Source organism: Sphaerodactylus townsendi, unplaced genomic scaffold (genome assembly GCF_021028975.2).
Source record: "Sphaerodactylus townsendi isolate TG3544 unplaced genomic scaffold, MPM_Stown_v2.3 scaffold_19, whole genome shotgun sequence".
In the NCBI taxonomy this organism is placed as follows: Eukaryota; Metazoa; Chordata; class Lepidosauria; order Squamata; family Sphaerodactylidae; genus Sphaerodactylus; species Sphaerodactylus townsendi.
Window position 1 is genome coordinate 496,756 of NW_025950352.1, and position 24,779 is coordinate 521,534.

Below are 24,779 nucleotides of genomic sequence, written 5' to 3' on the forward strand. Positions count from 1 at the left end.
CCCACTTGCTCAAAGGGGGCAGAAGCACCCTCTTCATCCTACGACTGGCCGAATGTTGCCCCACACCAGGCCGGGCACAGGGGCCGGCAACCACGGGCCTTGCTCTTTGTAGAGCAGAAAAAGGTCCCCGTTGCCTCTATGGCTGGCAGGCCACCCAGACAGCCCAGCTGTACACGGCCACCCCCCGCCCCCACCCCCCCAGGACATCCTCAGCAGCCACTGTGTACGTACGGGCTTCCTGACCCAGGCGTGGCGGCGGGCACAGAGACTGGCCAAACGTGGCTGCATCCACGAATCCCGAATGCCCAGTGTGGGTGGACAGCGATGCAGGTCGCTCACACCAGAGCTGAAATGGCAGAGGTCAGGCCTCAGGAAAACGGGGGAGGGGAAAGCGTGGGTCTGGCAGAGAGAACAAGGCCCGGCTGTCCAGCGGCCGCACCCCACAGCCTTGAGCAAATGCACCCAGCAATGCTGCCTGGCTGCGGCCAGAGGAGAGCCACGCGGAGCCCCTCCTCGGAAAATCTGCAGCAGCAGGCCACAACGAGAGGCAGGAAGAGCTGCACTAGGCTGCGGGGGGGGGGGGGGGGTGTGAAACAAAGCGAAGGGGGCCAAGAGCAGCACAGAACTGGGGGAACTGCGAGGTAGTCCTCTCCATCTGCAGCAGCCCCACAGAAGGATGCATCCCAGGGAGTCGTGGGGGGTGGGGGTGGGCAGCAACCCATGGAACTACTCCTGGCTTCGTGGTGTCCCAGGGATGCAGCCATGCCCAGAAGCCAAACCCACTCCACTCTGTGCTGCCTGTTAGCAGGTCCCTGCCTTCCCCACCCCCAACACCCCCTTCTCCAGCCACGGGCTGAACTGCCGGCCAGTTCTTGCTCCTCTCCACCCCTTCCTCTGCTCTGTCCCTCGTGCCAAACTCTGTGGCAAGCCAGGTCTTGACACATTTTCTGTGGCTTGAGGAATCAGCCCAAAAATGTAGCAGCCAGGCTCCTTTTCCAGCCGTCAGTGTTTGGCCGAGCAGCAACCACAAGCCTGGGATTATTGCTACCACATCGCCTAACCCTGGCCTCTTCCTCCTCCTCCTCCTCCTCCTCAGACAGCAGCACGGTCGTCGTTTACAAAGCAAGACGGGAGTAACATCTTCACAAGAACGCCGGATCTGAGCCCAGCAGCAACTTTCTGATCTACAAGATCTGGGGGAAATAAGTTTCCAAGATATTGTCAAAGGCTTTCACGGCCGGAATTGCTAGGCTGTTGTGGGTTTCCCGGGTTGTATGGCCGTGTTCCAGTAGCATTTTCTCCTGACGTGATCCTCTGAAGATGCCAGCCACAAACGCAGGCAAAACGTCAGGAGAAAATGCTACTGGAACACGGCCATACAGCCCGGGAAACCCACAACACCCCAGAGCTTTCAACAGTTACCACTCACTCCCCTGTCAGACAGGCCCTTCTTGAAAGCAGAGGCGCTCAAGGGACCTGTGACTCTCAAATCCCCAAAACCTATAAGATGCTTCTGGACTCAAATCTAGCTGTTCCACCGAAGGCCAACATGGCTGCCTTTTGAAACAAAAAACCCAGTTTATAAAAAACTCAGAACTGCCATTTACAAAAACTTCTGTAATCCCACAGTTGGATTACTGTAACACACTCTATGTGGGGCTGCCCTTGAAGACAACCCAGCAGCTACGACTGGAAGGGATTTTGGTCTTGCTGTTTTACCTCTGTATTAATTGGAAGTGATTTTAACTGCTGTCGCAAGCCACCCTAAACCAAAAGTGGCACACAAACATTTTCACAGACAGATAAATTTAAAACAAAGTCTTGGAGCTCCTACAAAAAGGCAGCTGGTTCAGCAACGAATTCTTCCCTCACCACTGAAGGGGGCTGGGGTGGAAAGTACACAAACATCCTGCCTTCCCATGTTTAGATGTTGCACCAGGGGAAATGGGCCTTGGACTTCCCCAAGAGAAACCACCGCGGAAGCAGCGCTGCTAAAGATGCCCCAGGGATACGTCAAGGCCTGCCCTTCACGTACTCTGCACAGCACTAGGCATTGGGGGGGGGGGGTGTGGACAGGCAGACAGCTCTAGGGGGTCCCGGCCCCCAATCCTCTCGCCCCACACTGTCCTGTTCTTGCACAGATGTGGATGAGGCACACAACACAACTCCACAAAGCTCTTCCCAGACTCCCCTGCAGCATGGAGTGGGGGGCTCAACTCTGCTCAGACCCCAACTGGAGTCGCAAAAGAAGCGGCCAGCTGTCAAAAAGACTGGGTACGTTCACAGTTTTACTCCACAAATAGCACTAACACAATATTTTTGTGAAGAGGCTGGCGCTAGCCACTCAAGCTTAGTGCCACTTTTCAAAGATAAGTTCTTCTCGCGAACGTTTCATAACCAAGTGAGCTTCAAACTCAATCATCTTTTTCAGTGCAAATGAAACATACACACATCTCTTCCATGACATTGAAAATCCGGTATGTCGCCAGCTTCGAGGGCGCCTTCAGGGGCCTTTGGGGTATTTTCAGAGTTCTTCAGGTACGCACACTTTCAACTACGTTCACAATTACAGTTATTTTCCAGCTTGGACAGCCCTTCTCTTGGGCAACCTTTTTCCTGCGACGCACGGACAAAATCTTCCCAAAGGAGAGGCAGAGGCTCCAAGGCACTGAAAAATATGGCCCGGGGGGGCCCTGGTGAGGCTCTGTGTGGGCGCCCACGTGTGCCCGGCCGGCCACTCCGCACCTCCCACTCCTCAGGGCCGCCAAAGGGTATCCCTGGCAGCAGGCTCTGCGCTGTGCCAGCAGCTAACAAGTCCTGAACGGACTCTGGATCCTCAGCTGGATCGGGGCCTGCAGACTGGCCTCTCCCTCCTCCAGGGTGAACCGAGGCAGAACGCCCACCCTGGGCAGCAAAGCATCTGTTTTTCTGGCCACCGGCAGAGGGAGGGACAACCCGGAGGGGATGTTGGAGCAGACCTCCCCCCTTTTGACCTGCGGCCGAAAAGTAGACTGGGATTGGTGGGGGGGGGGGAGCATAATAGTGGACCTCCACTGTGCAAATCCGCTCATCAAAACTGTTATGGACTCCAACAAGGAACGCCTATTGGTGCAGTTTGCCTATTAGGGCAAACAGAAGCTGGAGGATGGGTGGGCAAGGAGAGAGGTCAGATCAGGGAAACGGAACAGGGGAAGCAACCTCCCCCCACACACACACGCACAACACACACGCACAACACACTCACATATGCACACACAAGTGCAGGCCTGATCTTGCTCAGCCGCTCGCTGGACCCATTCAGCAAAATACCACGAACGTCCACAGCTCAGCTCCTATTCAACTGTCCAAACCGTCGACAGGCGACAGGCGGGCGCCACAAGCAGCCTGCAGATCCCGCGGCCCCACGCCAGAAGCCACAGCCCCAAACTGCTGCCAGCCAAGGCGGGGAGGGGCACAACAGCCCAGCAAGGCTGGCACAGTTAACCGGAGAAGACCCTTTGCAGCACTCGCTTTCTCTGGCGGGGAGATTGTGGGAACCTCCCACCCAGGAAGCCCATCTCCCCGAATGAGGGCTCTCCCAGGAAACCAGGCTGATCGGCAAGAGGACCCAGGGAAAGGCCTGCAGTCGGCAGCCGGCCCTGGGATGGCGCCTGGAAGCAAACTGGCCAACGGGGTCACTGTTGCGACGCTGGCAGCCAATGCCCGTGCCTCCAGCGCCAGCCGAGAAGTGGGCCTCCGTGTGTCACGCGCTCCCAAGTAACGCACCTCTTTGTGTGACTGACTGCACAGGCTCCCCACATCCCCCCCCCCCAAGAGCCCCTGCAGGGCTCATCCCCCAGTGTCCCGAGACCTGTCCCAGTCCTTGGCCTACTCCAGCATCCAGGGCTGGGAAGCAGGCTGGGGGGACGGCCGGAACAGGCGTGGACGAGGACTTGGAACGAGGACGACCGCATGTCAGCCTGACGCCCTTTCCTGTCTCCTCTGGGCCATCGAGGCGGCTGCATTTCTCTGCCGCTGCCCAGAGCTGACGGGGGAGCCGTTCCAAGCACTCTGGGACCAGCTGTGGATCCCTTTAAGAGGCAGGGCCTCCCCACAGACAGCCGTGCTCTGGTCACATCCACGTTAGGTGGAGGAGATGGCCCACTCCACAGGGGTGACGGGAGGCTGCCTCCATGTTCAGAGGCAGCAAACTGCTGAGGGGCGGCAGCACCGGGGGGGGGGGGGGGGCTCCTCGGCCTCCACGCCCGGCTTGCCTGGCCTTCCTGGTGGGCAGCTGGTTTGGCTGCACTCGATGGACTGGCTGAATCCTGGCAGACTCTTCTGATGGTCACTGAGGAGGCTCTAAGTGGTACAAAACAGCAATGTGGCTACACTGCAGGGATGGCCCTGAAGGACTATTGACACCCACCCCAGCCAGCCCCAGGGCAGCCCCAGCAGCGGGGCCTTTAGAGTTGTGGTGCCTCAAATACCTCTCCACCCCAGCAACTTCACGGGCCCTACCATTCTCCTCCCTTCCTTGGCCTTGGTTTGGGTGCCTGTTTTCAATAATTGTCGTTTTAAAATACTTAGTTATTTAATCTATTTGCTGCGTAGGTTTTTAAGGGATTAAGTTTTATAGGCTGATCCGTTGATTTGTTGATTTGATTTGTTGATTTGCTGTTTGTTGGAACAGCCATGTTGTGAGCCGCCTCGAGCCCTTCGGGGATGAGGCGGCCTATAAGTTTAATTAATAAATAAATAAAAATAAAACTTCTGGGCTGGCCACTGAGACCATCTGCCCTTAAGCCCCCCCCCCCGGGTTTGAGGGTCAGCAGGACCCCCGGCTGCATCTATGGCCAGCCTGACTGCCGGCTTCTCTTTTGCTGTCTTTGGTTTCACTGTCTGAACTGCAGAAACACTCACAGCGAAGGACGCAGACACTTAAAACAAGGAGCCAGGAGCCAGACGAGCCATCAATTAAGGCACCCCCCCCCCTTTCGCCCAGCTCTCCCGGTCAGCAGCAATGGCTGGACGCCTGTGGAAAGGACTTGGTTCCCCAAAGCCCCACAGAAGAAAGGAAGGAACTTCACAAGCAGGCTTCACACCAGGAGAAGGACGCAGGGGAGGACTGGCCCTCAAAATCTCCTGGAAAACTCGGGGGGGGGGGGCACTCCACAGTCACCCCAACTCGGAGCCCAGCCAGCAACAGGCAAACTGGCATTCTCACCACCACTGGGGCCCCCACTTTCCTGCAGAGCGCAGCCACCACCATGCGCAGGGGGCTGGGGGCTGCCACCATAATCCGTCACCCCGGTCCCAAACGAGGCGGGTTCCCGTGAGTCTGCCCCGTCCTCTCCCCTCCCCCAGGCCCGCTTTGGCCTCCCAACACACCCATTCTGGGGACATCGCAGACAAAAGCTGTTCCGAGTAGATGCCAACAGGGCATGTACAGAGGGTCACTACGGCTGATCTCAAAATGGAGGCAGGCAGGGGTGGGTAAGGGGGCCCCATGGGGATGGGCGGAGGCACAGCCAGACTCAGGACCCAGGAATCCTAATGCCACCAAGAGGAGGCTGACGCCAAGGAGACCCCAGGCAGGGCAGCCCCTGACTTGGTTGTGGCAGAGGCCCCCTCGGAATGGCGGCTGGGCTGCTGCTGCTGGAGCCTGGGCAGGCAGCGGCCCACTGGGTTGGGGGCAAAGAGAGCAGCCGAGCCCCGACCGGCAGAACGGCTGCCCCAGCCCTCAGCACGTGGTTGCAGGGCCACTGTCTCTCCCGAGGGGCCACTCCTCACCACCTGGTGCCCCCCCGCCCCATTCCGCACCCAGCCTACCTGCCGCTTGGCTGCCAGTGGGGCGCAGAGGTGGGCCTGCTCCTTCCGCTTGGGCGGCACCTTCCCTTTGGAGGAGGTCTTCTTCCGCCGCTTCTGCAGGAGGCCAAAAGCGAGAGGCCGGGAGGTCAGTGGGTGCGGTTCAGGAAGCAGCCCCAAGATGCCCCCGCCCCCCTGGAGAAGAGACGCCCCAAGACCTGCCCTTTGCCAGTGGTTGGTGTGTCTGCCCCCTGGGTGCCTGGAGAGAGGACCAAGAGCCCCACGTAGGGCAGGAGGAAGAGAGGGGCTTCCCCACTGCAGGGGCTGGAATGAGGGAGGAGTGGCTGCTCTCTCCTGTGGCTCGATGGAGCCTCCATGTTCAGAGGAAGAATACCTCTGAGTGCCAGGCAGTGGAGGGCAACGGCAGAGGCAGGCATTGCTGGGGAGCGTTCTGGGGGCGCCTGTGAGGAACAGGCCCCAGCTCTGATCCAGGACGGAGGGCCCCACAACGGTCTTAGCCGAAAACTGTCCGTCAGGAGAGACAGGAAGCAGCCAAGTGCGGGGGGGCGGGGGGGGCACAGAGAAGGAACAAGCAGCAGTGAGGAAGAAAACGGGGGGGGGGGGAGGGCAGATGGATGCCGGACTTACCTCTGCGGGGGCCTTTGCTCCTCCCAGCTGCTGATCTGGAGGAACAAGAGGGGGGGCATCAGGTCCACAGACGAAGCAGGGGTGGGGGCGAGCCTGTTGCTGGCGGGGGGGGGGTGGACTGAGGGGGGCATGAGGTCCGTAGGGGGTGGTACATCATGCCAGTGCCATCCTCGATGATGCCTACAGCCAGCCCGCAAGGACCCCCCCCATCAAAGAGGGCCTCTGGGGTCGTGGTGGGAAGCCACCGTCCAGGCTGGCCGGCCTGTGGGAGCCGCAGAGCTTTCTCCTTGCTGGGGAGGCACAAGCCCCCCTCGCACAATGGCGAGCCAGGCCCCCCTCCTCCCCCTGTAGAGCTGTGGCGTTATTATGGGGTGGATGGGAGCATGGCGCATCCTTGAGCCTCCTGGCCATACCCAGCTGGCCGGCCCCAGCACCTACCTGCCCAGAGCCTCGGGGGTGGCCGGCCTCGCAGGGAGCACAGCAGGAAGAGGGCCCAGACGGCCAGCGAGCCCAGCGCCAGCCCAGCCACCCACGCCACGCGCAGCCAGGCAGGGTCGCTCGGGGCCCCGGGGCTCAGGAAGGCCATGCTCTGCCCAGAGGTCCCACGGTGCCACGCCGCCCCAGGCTGAGCGAGCCAGGCAGGGAGGGGGGAGGGGGCAAGGGGGCGGGCGGGCCGGCCGGAGGGTGTGCCGGCTGCCGGCCCCGTTAACCCTCGCAGGCCCGCCCGCCCGCTGGCCCAGATGGCCTCCAGATGTGCAGCTCGGCCCACTGAGTCAGCCAGGCTGCGGGCCAGGAGCGGGCGGGGGGGAGGGCGGGGGGGGGGGCGACGCCGCCGCGCCTTTCGCAGGGAAGCCCAGCTGGCTTCTCCGAGCAAGACGGATGTAGATGGAGGTCCGGCCTGTGTGTGTTTGCCGGGGGGGCGGGGGGGGGGGGTTTGGGGGCACGCCGGCATTCCTGGGAAGCAGGACCTGCCTGGCACGACCTCTGGGGGCCAGAAAAGGACACACCTGATACATCCCCCCCACCCCGCTCAAAAGAGACGGCCAAGTTCAGGACCCCCCCCCCCCCCACACACACACACTTTGTGCCGCAGGAGCCACGGGCGCACGGCGGCACACACGGTCTTTGCCCACTTCGGGCTGGGGGGAGGAATGGCGCGCGGCTTGAGCTCACAAATCTCGCAGGGGGAGGGGGCGCATACTCTTCTTGGGGGAGCCTGCCCACGCTCCGCCCCCAGAACCGGCGCGCTGCCCCTCCGTGCGCGCCCCCCAGGGCAGCGCGACCCCTGACCCCCTGGAGGGCTCCAGACCCACTCGTGGCGGGGGGGCGGGCAGCCTGGCAGGTGGCGTGGCTGCTCGCTTGTCTTGGCAGCCGCAGGCCCCATCTCCGGGGGGGGGGGAGCCCTCCTCTGCGGAAGCCCCTCTCAGACTTCGGCCTGAGCCCCGGAGAGCCCCTCCCCGGCCAGCGACAGTGGGGGGGGGGGCGGGGAGGCAGCCTTGAAACCACCTGAAGAGAGGAACCCCCCCCCGGGGAAGGATCATTCCGCCGCCCCCCCCCCCCCGCGGCTCTGGGGCTGCGTTTGCAAAGGGGAGCGGGGAGAGGCCGTCCGGCCGTTCCGCACAGCGGGGTGCTGCGGGCAGAGTGTGCCAGCTCCCGGGGCAAGTGGGCACTCTTCGGAGAAGCAGCGGGGCCCGCGCGGAGGGACGCCCCCAACAGCCCTTCTACGGTTCCCTGGCGCCAAGCTGGGCACCGCCACCGTCTGGGGCTGGGGGGCCCTTTCCACAGGCAGAGTCCTTGCAGGACGCCCAGAGGAAAGCCCGGCTCCGGCCTGCCCCCCCCCCCCCGCCGCGGAACAATCACCTCTACAAGAACACTTGCTCTCCACCGCTTGCTTTTGAGTGGGGGGGGGGCGAGGGGCTGCCCTTCCAGGCACGGAGGAGCCCCCCTCTGGGGGCACGGGCGCAGGAGGGGCCACGTCCCACCCATTTATTGGAGGGAGAGATGCGCTGCCCCCTTGGGTAAGACGGTGGCTGCCCTGCATCTTGGGAGGGGGGTGTTCGCTTCGCTCCACCTGCCCCCAACCCCGCAGTCCCGCTCATGCCGGCCAGGTGGCCGCTCCCAAGCCAGGACTGCCTGCGTGACAGCCCACACAGTGTCCCTGCGGAGTCAGCAGGGAGACCTGCCAGCCGCATGCTGGGCCCAGACCCTGCCTGCATTGGGGGGGGGGGGAGGAGGGGGATGCCGACTTCTACTCCCCTGGAAAAGTGGGGGCACTTTCACTACAGTCCCACTCCTAAACGGGGGAAGAATCAGCCCCCCCCCCATCTCTGTAGAGAACACTGGAGAGCCCCCTCCCTTCCCCCCCCCCCCGCCATGGAAAGAGCCCTGCCTGGCCAACTCTCTGCGGACTGGAACATTCTCTTCCCCCAAATAATGAGCAATGGGGGAAGAATGCCCCCCCCCCCCCAGTTGGCACTTCCTGAACCAGCCACACAAAACCCTGGAAACGCCTCCTGCACAAAGCAGCCGCTGCCTCCCCCCTCGCAGACAAAACCACCGGCAGCTCCAGTGGACCAACAGCACCCCCTGTAGGCCCCAAAGCAAGCCTGCAAGACCACTCTGTGTGTGTGTGTGGGGGGGGGGTGGGGGAAGTGGGGGGAAACCAGCAGCACAACCCACCCTCCAACCCACCCGCCCCTTCAGGGAAGTTTTGGGCAGCCTCCCCAGCCCTGCCTGCCACCACACCCCAGCTCTGTACCAGGAAGCGCTGCTTCAACCCCCCACAAAGAAGGGAGCCACAAGTGCTGTGGGGAGGGGCAGAAATGGGCCCCCTGCCCAGGTGCCTTCCATTTCTTCAGGGGTGGGGAGGGCCAGATGCGGAGGAATGAGCAGCGCAGGCTGGAGGACCCAAAGACAAACACACAGACGCAAAAACACAAACGGGGGAGAGAAGCCGAAGAATGCAGTTTACTGGGCTGGCAGCAATGGAAGGCAACAAGGCAGACCTGTGTGTGTGTGTATGTGTGTGTGTCCCCGCCAGTCGTCTGAATTTGGCCACGACTTTTGGCTGTGAAGAAATTATGTGATGAGGACCAGATTCTCCAACGTGCTGCCACCCCCCCCGCCCCCGCCCACCTGGGTTCTTGCCCAGTTAAATAGTAACAAAAGCACCCGTGTGCCCACATTTCCTGCCCTCGAGACCACTCCCCAACCCCTGCAGTTACCCCCACTTCAAATATCCACAAGCCAGGGGTCAAAATAAGGCCGCCTGGGCAGGCTCTGCGCCTTCCCTTCCAGCCCACACGAAGGACACTTCGGATCCGAAGGGCACTGAGGTAATCCTGAGAAAGAGACAATCACAGCAGCAGACGCAGGGCAGACCCCCGGGCGAGGGTGGTGCCAGGGAGCAGACCCCCGTGGCCGGGCTCTTCACCCCCACGATCCGTCAGCGCCTCCTGGAGCGCTGGCAGGTGATGAGGTACTGAGGGTAGGCCTGCGTGTCGTTGAAGATGACGAAGATGGAGGGCGCCCGGAGGTTGTCCACCACGCTGTCGTAACGCCGCAGGGCAGAGTCTCCTTCCCGCAGGGGTGGCGCTCGCAGCTCGTGGCTGCCGGTGGTGTAGTCCCCAACCAGAGTCCGTGTCACAAAGATGTACTTGTTGCCATCTGTGCTGCTGGGCGAGTACTGTTCCTGCACCGAAATGTACGCCTGGACGGCAAAGTAGACCCCGTGGCCGTAGCGTGTGGCTGGTGGAGCAATCAGAAGCAGCGACGGATCAGTGGCGAGCGGGAGACGCTGGGCCACAAACCACGCAGCAGACACGGGGGGGGGGGGCCACACTGAGCAGAGTTTAGTTCAAAGTTTATTTATTTACTTCACTCACATCCTGCCTGCCTTCCCAACGGGGGACCCCCAGGAGTTTGCCGTTGTTCTCTCCTCTGTTTCATTTCCACAACAACCTTGTGGGGCAGGCTAGGCCAAAAGAGTGTGACTAGTCAAAGGTCACCCAGCAAACTTTCATGGCGGAGCGGGGCCTGCAACTTGGCTTGTCTGGATCCTGGCCTGACCTAGCAGGGCTCTTCTCGTTTTACATTTCCTCCTCCAACCCACTGGTCCTCCTCTGCTCTTCCACTGCCTGTGACGGCCACAGCAGGAGGCCAGAGTGTGGACGGGGCTCAGTCCCCGCTCAGCCCCCCGGGAAGCTCGCTGGGTCACAGGCTCTGCAAGAGTGAGATGGAGCAGAGGGCAGCGGAGGGACACGCTGGGTCCCCACTGGGAAGAAACGAGGTCAACAGAGGGCCCCAGCTCAGGGGCCCAGCAGAACCCGCCCCCCACCCCACCCCCAGTTGAGCAAACCGCAGCCCCTTCGCCGGCCAGCCTGGTCCCTGGAGCCCCTCACCATTCTTGCCACAGAAGCTGCGGTTGAAGCCGAACTGGCAGATCTCCCGGCTGGACTGCTCCGTGGTGCCGTGGTACAGCAGCCGCTCCACCTCCGGGCGCCCACAGGCCTTCTCCATGGCGCCTCTCTTCAGCAAGTACTGCTGGTACAGGAGGGGGTGCAGCACCTTCTGGACCTGCCCGTGAAAAGGGGTGGGGAACACAGGGTCAAGGAGCCAGTGGAACGCGGGGGGGGGGGGGACGCTCCCGTCTCTCCTGGGGTCTGCTCTGGGGTACCACAGGGGATGTGCGCCAGCTTGGAAACTCTTGCAATGGGATCTAATTAAAACCCCAACATGGGGCATGGGGGGGAGGGGGAGCAGAGTCACAGAAGCAGGACGCTTTTTGGTGGGAGGAGCCTGACAGAGCCACCCCTTCCCAAGAGGCAGAGAAGTCAGCTCCCCCCCACCCCACCCCCGTTGTGCCTACCATGAAGTCACCATAATTCGTGAGAGGCCCCAGCCTCCCCAAGGGAGCAGAAGGGCGACCGGGAAGAGGGAGAGAAGCTGCCAGCAGGAAACGCCAGCGGAGCCTCGGCAAACCTTGATGATGCGGATCTTGTTGTGGAAATCCTCCAGCGTGCCGTAGAACTGGCGCACCGTCCCCTGGAACTCCTCTGAGCTTTCGGGGAGCAGCAGCAGCTTCACTTCATCGCCCGCCAGGGCAGTGGGGCTTGGGGGGGCTGCGGACGACAGCAACGGCTCACGAGGGGGAGGAGGCTGACTCTGCCCCCCCTCGTCCCACCCCCACGGCATCGCCAGCATCTCTAGTCAGGCCACCACGCCCAATGTCTGCATTCCCCTACCTGGGGGGGCCACCGGTTGCTCGGTGCGGCCAATGGGCAGAGTCCGGGCATTGCCAATGTCATACTCTTCCATGCGCTCAAAGTCGATGGTGAACGGGTACCCATCGAAGAAGACGTCCACTCGCTTGTGCCCTCGGCACCAGGCCTGCTCCAGGAGGGCGCTGGCCTCTGCCGAATACGGGGTGGGCGACCCGCCCCCCGAGGAATCCCAGTGGACCCAGCGGACGCCCCCAGACCCCCTGGCCACCTCTGCTCGCAGCAGCCGGGTCAGCAGCAACGCCAGGTCACGGGTGGCAGCCACGGGGTAGTCAGCAAAGCCACAAACGGTGGCCACGGCGCCGTCCAGCGAGATGCGCACGGCGTGCTTGCGCTCCAGGTGGGCCAGGTACTCGAGGCAAAGGGGGGGCAGTGAGCAGAGGCCTTCGTTGTGCACAGTCTCCTCTCGCAGCTGCGCCCGCAGCTGCGCCTCCAACTCCTGTGCCACCCGGACCGTGTCCGCCTCGGAGGCTGCACAGATGCCCAGCTGTGCCGAGTTGGCCGTCCGGTGGGCTTCTTCCAGGGAGATGCTGAGCACGGCCTGCAGGGCAGCGTCGGGACTGGCCCCCCGCACAGCCTCCTCCTGGTAGGAGCGGAGAGAGAGCTCCGTCGCCTGGCGCAGCTCCTCCTCCTCCTGCTGGGCGCTGTCCATCGACTGCTGGATGGCCAAGAGCAGCTCCGCCTCCTCCGCAGCCGCCTCCGCCGTGGGAGCCCGCAGGGGCCCTTCCTCCAGGCTCTCCTCTTCCCCCCACCCGGCCGCCTCCTTCTCCTCCTCGACAGCAGAGGGCGCCGCGGCTTCTGGCTCAGGCGCTGAGTAAAGGTCCTCACCCTCCGCCTCGTCACTCCCCGTGCGCCCCTCTGCAGGAGCCCCGACGCCGGCCGGCCGGAGGGCCACCAGCAAGCCCTTGATCTCTTCTGCGGGGAGAGAGGAGGGGAAGGTGGACAACAGCGGCAGAGGGACCCACTACCTAGGGGACAGCAGACGCACACCGGGCTGAGGGGGGCACACTTCCCCAAATCCACACCACCCCCCAGCCCAGCCAGGAGGCATCAGCTGGGACAGGGACCAGTGTGACTGGGGGCTCCTGCCCCCCATAGAAGGCTGCAGGGCAGGGGGGGGCAGCACCAAACCGCCCCCCGCTGCAGAGTCCAGGGGAAGGAGGCACCCCCCCTCAGAGCCTCTCCGAGGCACCCCCAGGACTGGCTCTCCTCCCCCCGCCCCCCCATCCCAGGGCCAGAGTGGAGGCGCCAGCTGCATTACCCATGTTGGCTTCGCTCTGCTTGCTGGCCACGTCGGGCAGGGCTGGGGGCTGCTCTGAGCGACGCAAGGAATCTCGGCGGCAACTCAGGGCAAGGGGCGTCTGGGACATTTCCAGTTCATGCTGTGGAGGAGGGGGCACAGGAGATAGAGGCCCTGGCCCCAGAGGCAACCCACACATCAGCCCCCCCTCCCAAATGGCCTCATTCCCGGGGGAGCCCCCCCCCCCCAAGGCCCTTGGGTCCCCCAGTTACACTCATCTCCTCTTCTGCAGGAGTCTCAGACTTGGCACACACCCCTCCCCCACCCAGCCTTTGCCATCTTCCCACGTGCCAAATAGGCTCCCACAACACACACCCCTCCAAGTGGGCCAGGGGCCCCTCCTGACGCCCCCCAAGGACTTGTACCTGCAAGAGCACGGGGCTCCAGCGGACCCTCTCCAGCCCAACGACACAACGGAAGTGCCTCTCCAGGTCTCGCACAACGGCCTGGCCGCGGCTATCCAGGAGGAAGCGGCTGATGCCGGGCAGCTGCAGGGTCAGGGTCTGGGTGTGGATGGCCCCTGCCAGGCTCTGAAGCAGCTCAGCAGCCGCCTGGCATGCCCCGGCCGTGCCACTCAGCTGCAGGGGGGGAAGCGGCCTACGGTCAGCAGGCGGCCCACCCACCTGGAAGCCAAGCCTCCCACCTCCTCACCTAGCAGAAGGAACAGTTGCTGGAGTCATTTGCAAAGATGGAAGGACTCAAATCCAGATCCCTCTCTACACCCAGGACCACGGCAACTCCCAAACATTCCCCCCCCCCACAGAAAAGTTTGGTGTGTGAATGCCCCAGCGCCCCTTCAAGCAACAGGGCCCTCCGTCCTACATGGGGCACAGCTGGCATTTAGCCAAACCCCAGGCACGGAATTTGGCCCAGGAAGCTGCCACCCACAGGACTGAAGGAACTCCTGCACCACATGATGTCTGGCCCAGAAACCACGTGGGAGGGAGGGAGGGGCACATAGAGCTCTCAAGCCTGCCTTTTCCCCATGATGGCATGGTTGTGGGGGTGGGAGAAGGCACTCTGTACATGCTCAGGGTCACATTGTTCTTTCAGATGTTCTGGGCAGAACCTCATGGGAGCTGAAAGGTCATTCTGGGCGGCCACCTAATGTCATGCACAAAAGGAAGCTCTCCAGAGCAGAGAAGAACACGCCTGGATCTGGCCCAGCAGCGCCCAAAGGTGGGCTCAGGGGCCCCCTCCTCTTCCGCAGGGCAGAGCAAGCAGCAAAGGGGGCCCGAGGAGCAGGAAGCGCGCCAGAGCAGCCGTACCCGGAAGCCTGTGACGTCGGCGCCCTCCAGTGGCAGCAGGGTGACATTGCCAATGCTGGTGAGAATCTCCTGGGAGTAGAGCTGCAGGTATCGCAGGGCGCCTGCCTCCATGGCCACCACCGTCTCGTCGGGCACGCCGTCTTGCAGGAAAGCTTCCAGGTGCGCCACGTTCTCCTCCTCCAGCTCACGCAACGTCAGGCCCTCCAGGCGCGCACCGCCCTCCGCCAGGCGCACGAGGCAGCACCGCAGCCCTGCCTCCACCTGGGCCCAGCGCGGCAACGCCAGGGCCAGCAGCCGCCTGTCCGACAGCGGCAGGGAGAAGGAGGCCAGGGCCGAGCCCAGCAAGGACATGGCCTGGCGAGCCACGGCCGGCCTCACCGCCACCACCAGCACCCCCTCCTCGGCGGGGACGTAGCAGGCCCCCAGCCCTTGCCCCGACAGCAGCTCCGCCAGGCGCTCCCCCACGTCCGCCCGCTGCAGGAAGCCCAAGACCCAGGCTGAGAAGGGCAGGTGTTCCTGGGCTGCTCCCCGTAACGCCTCCTGGATGCTCTCCTGCAACCGCTGCCGGCCGGCCGCGTCTCCCCCAGAGATGCACAGCTCCCCTCCCTCCAGGCGAAGCGCGCACTCCGGCACACGGGCTCCCAGCTCCCGCAGGACAAGGTCCAACTCCAGCAGGCGCCGCGTGGCCGCGTCAGGAAGGGGCACGCGCAGAGAAGGAGCAATCCCAGCGTCTTCTGGGGAAGCTGCCGCCTCTGTGGCCGTCTCCTCGTCCTCAGGGGGCTCCAAGAAGTCGTAGTGAGGGGACACGTCCAAGTGGTGACCCTGGAGCTGATGGGATTTTTGCAGGACCCTGTCCACCACTGCAGAGACAGGCAAAGCATTACGCAAAGAACCCCCCCCCCCCCCCCCCACTGTCCCAGGAGACATCCCTTCCCCACTGAGCGGGCCAAGATCTGCCAAGGGCGTTGGACTGCCTGCCTGGCCTTCCCCACTCTCCGGGGGCACTACCTGTTGATGGGCCCACCTCTGCCCCCATCCCCACGGGTGCTGGGCCAGAAGGCTCTCCCCTTTGACGGAATGCTCCACGCTGGGCTTCAGAAGCACCACCCCCGCCCTGTCTGTGGGTGAGCCCTCCAGCGCTCAGCAGGCAGGACGTCCTTCAGAAGAACGGGGGAATGGGCGGCTGCCCCACAGCCCTGCTCCCAGCCAGGGGAAAGGGGGAAAGTGGCAAGAACAGTGCGGTCCTGCAGCAGAGGCCGGAAGAACTCTGCTGTGGAGCAGGGCCATTTACCTTCTCCAAACTACAGTCTCCTCTGAGCCCTGTCCAGCCATGAGGAAGCAGCTGCCCGGGGGTGGGGGGGTGGGGGGGAAGGCTGTGCCACCTTCAGCTTCCTTCCTAAGTTGCAGAATAGACCTGCCCAGGGTGTATGTGTGTGTGTGTGTGCGTCTAGAGCAGTGGTGGCAAACCTTTGGCCCACCAGATGTTACGGACTACAATTCCCATCAGCCCCTGCCATTATGGCCAATTGGCCATGCTGGCAGGGGCTGATGGGAATTGTAGTCCATAACATCTGGTGGGCCAAAGGTTTGCCACCACGGGTCTAGAGGGTTAGTCTGGACAGCAAACGCTCAGGATCAAACCCCAAAGTTCTCAAGGAAACCCCAGGAAAGGCGCCCTTTTCCGTCACACCCCTGGCCACTGGGCAAACCCCCACACTCTGGGAAGTAAACCAGATTCCTACAGGTGGGGCAAGCGCCAGGGCATGGGCGCGGCTGCCCATTTGGGGCAAGATGTTGTTAAGATGCATGGGCCGAAACCAAACTCGTTGCTAGGATGTCAGGCACCCAACGCAGACGCTCCTCGGGGACGACACGGGCTTGCAGCTGCCACGCGAGGGGGGCGGTGAGAAGACTGCAGGTGAAGGGCCTGATTCCTCACTGCGCGGGGCCTGCCACACACCCCCCCCCCCCCCCCCCCGGCCTCTTCTGCTCTCTTCGAGCCAGCCCCTGCCCCACGGACATCTAGCAGCTCCACTCCCCGCCTTTCCACAGGACACGGCAGTCTCCCTTGCGGGCATCCCCCAAACCTGCCTGGGTGCATCTTTTCTGAAACTGGTATGTGTGTGTGAGTGAGTGTGTGTGTGTGGGTGGGTGGGTGGGTGGTGGTGTGTGTGGTGTGTGTGTGGTGTGTGTGTGTCAGAATGGATGCCCCTTCCCCTCTGGAGAGACAGGGTGAGGCTTCTGTGGACTAGAAAAGAGAATTTCTTTTGGAAGAGTCTTCTGGACTCGATCCCAGCTCTCCCCGCTCCCCCGGCAACTCTAGGCCCTCACTGAGTCCAGCCGCAAGTCAGGTGGTCTGTGGCCTTAAATGTCCAGCCACAGAGGTGGCCACGCTTTGCTCGGGCCACAGCTGAAAGTCCCAGCATGCCTGGTCTGGAATGGACCCCTCTCGCTACCACTGGGGTACAGCCCACTAGGGTGAAGCTCCACAGCCAAGCAACGGGCTATGGGGGGCCTACCAGGTATGATGCAGGAAACGGACTCCCCCCACCTCCAGGGGAGCAGTCGGTGGGGGGGCAGGCAGGAACCCCCCTTCCTCCCAGCCCCAGGGAAGCCAGGGGCCCTCACAACGCGAGGCCTGGGATCCTCCCCGGGACCTCCACCACCACCTCCTGAGGCGCTGCCACACTGCCCCTCCCCAGCTCACCTGCATAGTCGCTGAAGGAGACCACGGCCCCGGTGGCCCCTGGGAGCAGTCGGACGTCTCGCACGGGGCCCCCACCGCTCCGCTTGCTCTCAAAGTAGAGCTCCAGCAGGTCCTGGCTCAGAGCCCCCTGGGCCCCCCCGCCGAGAGCAGCCACCAGCACGCTGTCCGTCTGCGCCACCCAGTCCAGCTCCAGACCGCTGGGCTCCGGCAGCCGCTCATTTCGCACCCGCTCAGCCAAAGCCACGAACTCTGCCGGGGCAACGGGGAGGGAGGGGTCGTGAGTTGGGGGGAGCCCCCCAGACCCAGGCTCGGCCAGCTCCTCTTTCCCCACTGCCACGCCTCCCACTCGGAAAGCCTGTTTGTGCCTCCCTCCTGGTCCTCAGGAGCCCACTGGGGGGTAGGGGCTTCTGTCTGCCTCTCTCTGGGCAGGGATGGGAGCAAGCCCCCCTCGGGGACCCCTCCTCCCCTTCCCCTTGAGTGGCCGCGGGGCACGTCAGGCCCAGGGCCGCCCAACCCACCCGCTCACTGGGGGCTCACCGTGGGGGGTGAGGGGCTGCGGCAGCTGCAACAGGGCCAGGTCGCCGTCAGGGCTCCGTCGCAGCAGGATTCCACCACCCGGGCACCCCAGCAGCTGCTCCACGTCTCGCTCCAGCAGCTCAGTGCCACCTCGGCCGCTCAGTCCCCGCAGCACCACCTTCCCCCAGTCCCGCGGTGCTGCTGCAGCTACCGACAGCTGGGCGCCCTGCAGCGAGTGGCTGCCCCGGGACAGCACGCGGCACGCATCTGCGGAAGGAAGGAAGGAGACCAGCATCAGAGGCGTGGCTAGGGAAAATGGAGCCCGGGGGGAAATTTGAGTTTTCTGCCCCCTGCCCGCTCCGTATGGGCGGCCACCCCCCCCCCCACAGCAAAAGAATTATTTCTTTGCACCAGGTAATCTCAAAGTCACCATCACATTATAGAACACGCCCCAACTCACAACTCTGCACACCCAGGGCTCCCTAGTTTAAACAACACTGAAAGTGATGCTGTTAGTAGGAGGGGGGATCCACCCTGAAACCGCATAATTTTCAATGTTTTTTTAAAATAAGGAACCCCTATTCTCCTTTTAAACCCCCCATAAAGGGAGACTCCACCCCAAAACAGCATCACTTTTAATGTTGTTTAACTAGAGAGTCCGGATTCTCCTTTTAAATCCACCTTAAAGGGAGACTCTGGGCTCTCTAGTTTAGACAACATTGAAAGTGATGCTGTTTCAGGGTAGATTTCCCACCCACCTCCCAAGCAGCATCACTTTTAATGTTGGTTGTTGTGGGTTTTCTGGGCCATGTGGCCGTGGTCTGGTAGATCCTGTTCCTAACGTTTCGCCTGCATCTGTGGCTGGCATCTTCAGAGGTGTATCACAGAGAGAAGTCTGTTACACACTGTGTCCAGACTTCTCTTATAACAGACTTCTCTCTGTGATACACCTCTGAAGATGCCAGCCACAGATGCAGGCGAAACGTTAGGAACAGGATCTACCAGACCACGGCCACACATCCTGTAAAACCCACCACAACCAGTTGAATCCAGCCGTGAAAGCCTTTGACAATACTTTCAATGTTTTAATCAAGGGAGCCCAAATTCTCCCTTTAAATCCACTCCGAAGGGGGTGGATTTAAAGGGAGAATCTGGGGAAAATTTGAGGGAGCAATGTTTAAGCTAACAGTACCAAAATTTCAGGCTACCTTCAGGAGACTCTCCTGATGACACCACTTTGGTGAAGTTTGGTTCAGGAGGTCCAAAGTTACGGCCCCTCAAAAGAGTAGCCCCATCTACTATTAGCTCCCATTGGATGGGGCACCCACTTTGGGGGTCCTTGGCTTTGGACCCCCTGAACCAAAATTCACCTAACCTGGGAGGTATCAGCAGGAAACTATTCTGATGATACCACCTAGGTTTAGTGAAGTTTGGTTCAGGGGGTCCAAAGTTACGGCCCCTCAAAAGGGTAGCCCCATCTACTACTAGCTCCCATTGGAAACAATGGGGGCGCCCCCTTTGGACCCCCTGAACCAAACTCTCACCAAACGTGGCTGGTGGGCGTGAAATTCTGGTGCCGCCTAAAGGCTGCGCCCCCTGCCGGTCGACAAAGGAAAAGCCTAAAAATACCAAAAATGGAAATGAGCCCAAGGTGTTCTGCCCCCCCCCTCCCGCCCACGTGATGCAAGGGGGCCGCCCCAGACACCCGTCCCCGCTCGTCCCCGCGGCAGCTGCATCCCTGGAGGGGTCGCGCGCGGCGGGTGCTGCTCGCGCCCAGCAGCAGGCCGGGCCCCCCCCCGCCCCCGCCCCGCAAAGAAGAGCTCTGCACATGCCCGCGGCGGCGGCCAGCGCCTCCCCGGCAGCCTCACCGTCGGGGCTCTCGAAGTCGATGCGGGCGCGGGCGCCCCTCCGCCGGCAACTCTGCACCGGCCCCCCGCCCGAGCGCCGCCGGTTCTCGAAGTAGAGCACCAGCAGCTCCTCCGCCACCCCCGCCGGGATCCCCGACACCTCCACCCCCGCCGCCGCCGCCGCCTCCATGGGCCCGGCAAAAGCGAAAGCGCCAGAGCCCAACCGCCGCCCAGGCAGGGGCGGAAGACTACGACTCCCACAGGCCCTTGCGCCACGCCGGACCGCGCGGGCGGGCGGGCGGGCGGGGATGACGTCACGGGCGGCGGCCGCAGGGGAAGCGACGAGGACGTCTGGGGGCGTGGCCCTTGCGCCCCTGGTCCGAGGGGCGGCCCGCGTGCAGGCGGGGGGGGGGGGGCGAGGGAGGGAGGGGAGCCCGCTGCCGGCCTCACTCGGCAAGGGCGGGGGCGTCACCCCTCGCGAGGGGGGCGGGGTCTGTTGCTTCTGAAGCTGCCTTCTCTGACCTTTGGGGGGACCCCGGCCGCTGCCCGCCAATGGGCACGCAGGGCGGGGCTTTTCCACTAGGGGGTCCAGGCTATGGCTGCATCCTTCTTTGAGCAAAGAAGCATTTATCTTCCTCCTGTTATTATAGGGCAGGAACAAAATTCTGCCTCTCTCTTTCTCCCCACTCCGCCCCCCCCCCGCCCCATCTCCCACCCCCTGCCTAATCTGGGAAGCCCCCGTCCTGGCCCCACCCCCACATCTCTTTTCTGGATTGCCAAGGCCCAGACTGTTCCTCCTCCTCTCCGGGAGGTGCCTCAACCCCCCCCCCCCCATCTCTTGGGCACTTTGAACCATCCTGCCGTGTGCTTTTGAAAGTGCCCACAGTACTCCAAATAAGGCCACACCAAACAGGTCCACACGGGGGGCCGTTACACTGCGGGGCATTTTATTTCCAGTCCCTTTCCTAATGAGCCCCAGCATGAAGTTGGCCCTCTTTGCTGCTGCTGGTGGTGCACACGGGCCTGATATTTTCACCCAGCTTTCCACTGCAGCCCCAACCTGCCTTCCAGTCTTGCCCTCGGAATATATTTGAAGTCAGGGTCATTTGGTCCAAAGGGCCAAATGACACTTATCAACACTGAACTCCATTAGCTACACTGCAGCCCCCTGCAGCTCTCTACAATCAGCCTGAATGTTCAACCATCCTGAATGATTTGGTATCTGCAGCCTAGTATGTGGCTCAGCCCCAATTCCAAATCATCTAGGAACAAAGTAAATAATCAAGCCTTGTGGGACCCTTTTTCTTTCCTTCCTTCCTTCCTTCCTTCTTTTCTTTCTTTCTTCCTTCCTTCCTTCCTTCCTTCCTTCCTCCCCTCCCCTCCCTCTCTCCCTCCCTCCCTTTCTTTCTTTCTTTCTTTTCCTTCCTTCCTTCCTTCCTTCCATCCATCCATCCATCCATCCATCCATCCATCCATCCATTCATTCATTGCAGGAATTGTTAACTTATTTCTGCTCTTTGCTTACTATCATTTAACCAGTTCTTAATCCACAGGAGGACTTACTGGGTATTATACTAAAATCCCCTCCTAGGGGCTAATTGCGCCTGCTCACCTCTTTTAGGTCATGCAGCCTAAGTGTCGTGGGCTTAACCTGTGTTGACGTGTAAAGGGTAGGATCAGAGTGATGTAATCAGTGATGTGTTGATGATTGATGGGTGTATCTCCTCTATATAATGAAAAGTCTCAAATGTGCTCACTGCTTCTCCCCTGGTCACGGGACCTATTTTCACTGAAGCTAAACTAAGATTATTCCCCTCTTACCCCTGGAGCCTCCAATGGGGTCCAGGCTCTCTGAGGACCTGATCCTAAGTCACAAATACCACTGCTAAACTTAGGAATCTTTGGTGAGCTGCCTCATCAAAAGTACAATATTATTATTTTATTATTATTATTATTATTATTTATATTTATAAACCGCCCTCCCCCGAAGGGCTCAGGGCGGCCAACAAACAAATAGATAGAGCACAAATAAAATCAAATTTTTAAATAGTTATTAAATGTGGCTCTATATGTTAAAATCGACCCCCATTAAAATGCAGCATCTATCAAAATTAATTACCCGATGGCATGCCTTTACTTTCGTAGTCCCCTAAGAAAAAGAGGGGGGGGGAGGGAAAAGAAAGAGGGGAGGGGGGGAATCAGCAGGGTCCACAGATTTTAGAAAGAGGGGGGGGGCATTTCGAGCGTCCGGGCTCCCCTAAAGGCCCAGTGGAACAGCGCTTCCGCCTCCTTGCAGGTCCCCTAAGGAATTCATTAAGATCTCTCGCAGGGGCCCGCCACAGTAGCTGGAGGTAGAGCTGCTCCCATACCAGGCAGGGGCCAGAGCTGTGGGAAGGCTCTGGCTGGCCGGGTGAAAGAGGCCAGCCGCATCATCGTGAGGGGCCAGGGATCACCAGTAAATTTGCCAGTTCTTGCTGAGCCAGCAGAGGCTCGCATTTGGGACATTATGGGGCAAGACAGGTCCCAGAGGGTAAGTGCTTCATTTTGGGGACATATGGGGCAAGACGGTCCCGTAGGTACATGATGTCTACATGGTCACTGTTGTCCACATGATTGTTCCTCTTCTCAAAGAAGTCCAGAAGGTTCATGAGTGTCAGGAGGCCTGTTAGAATTGGGGGTTTGCTTGTGCTGCTTTCTGTAAGCTGGGCGGTGGAGGAATGGGTTAATGCAACACTGCCTTTTGCCTGTTTCGTGTGTATGCTTTCTCCTGCCAGGTGCTGGCCAAGGTCAGTGACTGGGCATCTTCACTGTTATCTTTCTTACAGTTGCTTTTGGGCGCGCTTTCCCAGGATGGGGTGTGTGTGAGCTGTTTTAATTACTGGATTTTGCGCGGGCAAAGTCAGTCCTGGCTTCGTCCCTGGAGGATCCTCATCCTGAATAAACTGCTGTTCTTACACATGAGTTTGTTTCAGTTTTTGGGATTCTGACAATGAGGCAGTAGCTCCCTTTGTGGAAGCCAGCCTGATTGTCCCTCTGCGGGCTCTCTTCTTCTCTGTGCCTATTAGTTCGGTCTCCAATTAGAGCTTCTGCTAATTTCTAGGGGCAGCCGGAACATGACTGGCCCTTAATTCCCTGGATCCCCTCTGGACCCCCACGAAACACTGGAGTGGCATTTGCTCAAGGTGTTTTTGTGATTGTGCGAAATTGACACCACCCATTTCAGTGACCAGTAACAATCTATGAAATTAATGTGCTACGTCCAAAACCATATAAGATTCACAAACACGCGTGGCACGTAGGCACTGGCTCAAGCAATTTATATTACCTGTTAGTTACTTGTAAAGTATGCCAGTTGGCTATTAGACTTATCAGACTATTATATCTTCATAACACATATATATCTCCACTTTAAATCCAATTCATGCAACAATTTATTACAAGACAACCTTCTCTCAAGTCCATAATCATGTATTTGTTAACATACATTTGTTAGTGGATCAATTATTTCATGCCTGATTTACAAAAAAACCCCTTTCAAGTGCATAGGCCATTTGAACCCACGGGCATGTTAGTTTTTACTTTGCCAAGTAGTCCTGGCATTCAACCCTCGTCACCTTAGTTGCTCAGCTCCCCTGTGGGCCCAGAGGCAAAGGATGTATTCCCTGCCATCTCCCCGCCCTCCTGAAACAACCGCTTTATTCCTTTGTTATCCAACAGCCCAGCTGACCCCCACCCAGTTTCCTGTTCCTAATATATTGGAAGAAAAGGTTCTTGCTGGTGCGTTCTTCATATTTTTAGGCATCTGCCCTAAAATCCTCTTTTTGCTTGCTTTATTCTGAGTTTATTCGCCCCTTTTCTGTCTGCCTTGGCGTCTAATTTTGTGAGCCCACGTCCTGTTGCGCAGCTCCCTGGAGGTTCTAGGCTGCTTGATGGAACGGGTTGCAGGCACTTGCAGTCAGTCATCAGTCTGAACAGGGCTGCTCAGGTTAGGACATTTGGGAGGACTTGAATTCATAGAGGGGTGACTCGACAGCTCTTCACGCAGACACACACAGCAGCCCCCTGGAAGTGCGAACAACAACAGCACCGTTTGGCCAGTAGAGGAAAACAGCAGGGGATCTACAGGCAGATGTGAGGGGGGGGGACCAGTGTGGGTCTCACGGCATCAGTGAAAACGCTAGCCCTGCCTGCTGGCACTCTCTCAACGTATGTCATAAACTATATGGCGACCCCACTGCTGGTCCCAACAGGGAATGCAAGTCCAGTTCATGAAAATCCCTAAAGGCCAGAGGTGTACCAGCAGAAAATGGCACCCAGGGGCAAGACACACACACACCCCACCCCCCCGCTTTCTGCCCTCCAAAACGAAGGGGTTGGTTTCTGGAAGACTGGCAAGGACCAGGGAAGGGGCCAACAAATTAAAACATGCATTGTCGAAGGCTTTCACGGCTGATTCAATTGGTTGTTGTGGGTTTTCCAAGGCTGTGTGGCTGTGGTCTGGTGGCTCTTGTTCCTAACGTTTCGCCTGCACACTTCTCTCTGTGACACACCTCTGAAGATGCCGGCCGCAGATGCAGACGAAACGGTGGGAACCAGGGCTACCAGACCACGGCCACGCAGCCCCGGAAAGCCCAGAGCAGCCAAATTGAAACTGAGTTCAGGTGAGATGGACTTCACAGCCAGAGGACGCAGCAGGGATGGCCACAGGCGGCTCAGGCCCCTTGAAAGGGGAGCTCGGTTCATCCATGCGGCTCCTGCGTCCAGGGGGGGCTTGCGGGTTTCCTGGCTGGGACTGCAACCCATCTCCAGACTGCGGGGATCGCTCAGTGCCCCCCGCCCCGCCCGAGAGAATGGCAGCCCCAGCCGGCGCCACAACAGCCCTGCTAAGCTCCCCCGGAGATTTCCCAGAATGACGTCACGAGGAGCAGGAGGAGGCTGGTGGCCGCGATGACGACCTGTGGAACCTCCGCATCCAGGGGCGGTCAACCCTGGCCTGAGCATTGGCGGCAGGAGGCCCTGGTGCTGGACCTCCACATCCCCCCCCCGCCCCATTTGCTTCCCACGTGTTCACTGCCAATGGTGCATCCAGAGCCACAGACTGGGGACGGGGGGGGGGGTGTCTCCCCGCGGGCTGCTGAGCGGGGCCCAGATCGGGCTCAGGGCGGCGGGGCAGAGGGGGGCCCCCGCTCGGTGCCGGGGGTGGGGGGGGGCAGGAGTCACCGTGACGTCGTTGCCTGTGTCGGGGGGAGGGGGGCTGCCTGGGAGGGGTCGCTTTGCGGGGGGGGGCAGAATCCGGCCCATCCCGGGGGGGGCGGCGGGGGGCGCGACTCGTGGGGAAGCGCCGACGAGTGTCGCCGCCGGGCCGCAGCGAGCGGGTCACGTGCTGCGGGGGCGGGGCTGCTTTCGGCGCGGCGCTGGGGGCGGGGC

At 60.9% G+C, this 24,779-nt stretch overlaps 1 protein-coding gene across 1 annotated transcript; it reads right to left on the bottom strand.

The window, feature by feature from the left end:
- Positions 1-9,388: 9,388 nt before the first annotated feature.
- Positions 9,389-19,578, bottom strand: PARP10 (poly(ADP-ribose) polymerase family member 10). Its single transcript, XM_048482635.1, has 10 exons — positions 19,374-19,578; positions 17,527-17,772; positions 16,990-17,238; positions 14,283-15,142; positions 13,380-13,592; positions 12,976-13,096; positions 11,679-12,629; positions 11,416-11,555; positions 10,836-11,010; positions 9,389-10,182 (listed from the first exon to the last, which is right to left on the bottom strand). The coding sequence occupies exons 1-10, from the start codon at positions 19,540-19,542 to the stop codon at positions 9,881-9,883; spliced, it is 3,426 nt and encodes a 1,141-aa protein (XP_048338592.1). The 5' UTR covers positions 19,543-19,578; the 3' UTR covers positions 9,389-9,880.
- Between the last annotated feature and the right edge of the window lie 5,201 nt (positions 19,579-24,779).

Coding starts and splice junctions, on each gene's coding strand:
- PARP10 (XM_048482635.1), bottom strand. CDS start 19,542: ATGGAGGCGGCGGCGGCGGCGGGGGTGGAGGTGTCGGGGATCCCGGCG. Junction 17,773..19,373: donor CGACTTCGAGAGCCCCGACG/GTGAGGCTGCCG, acceptor TTCCTTCCGCAG/ATGCGTGCCGCGTGCTGTCC. Junction 13,593..14,282: donor CCGACGTCACAGGCTTCCGG/GTACGGCTGCTC, acceptor CCCCCCCTGCAG/CTGAGTGGCACGGCCGGGGC.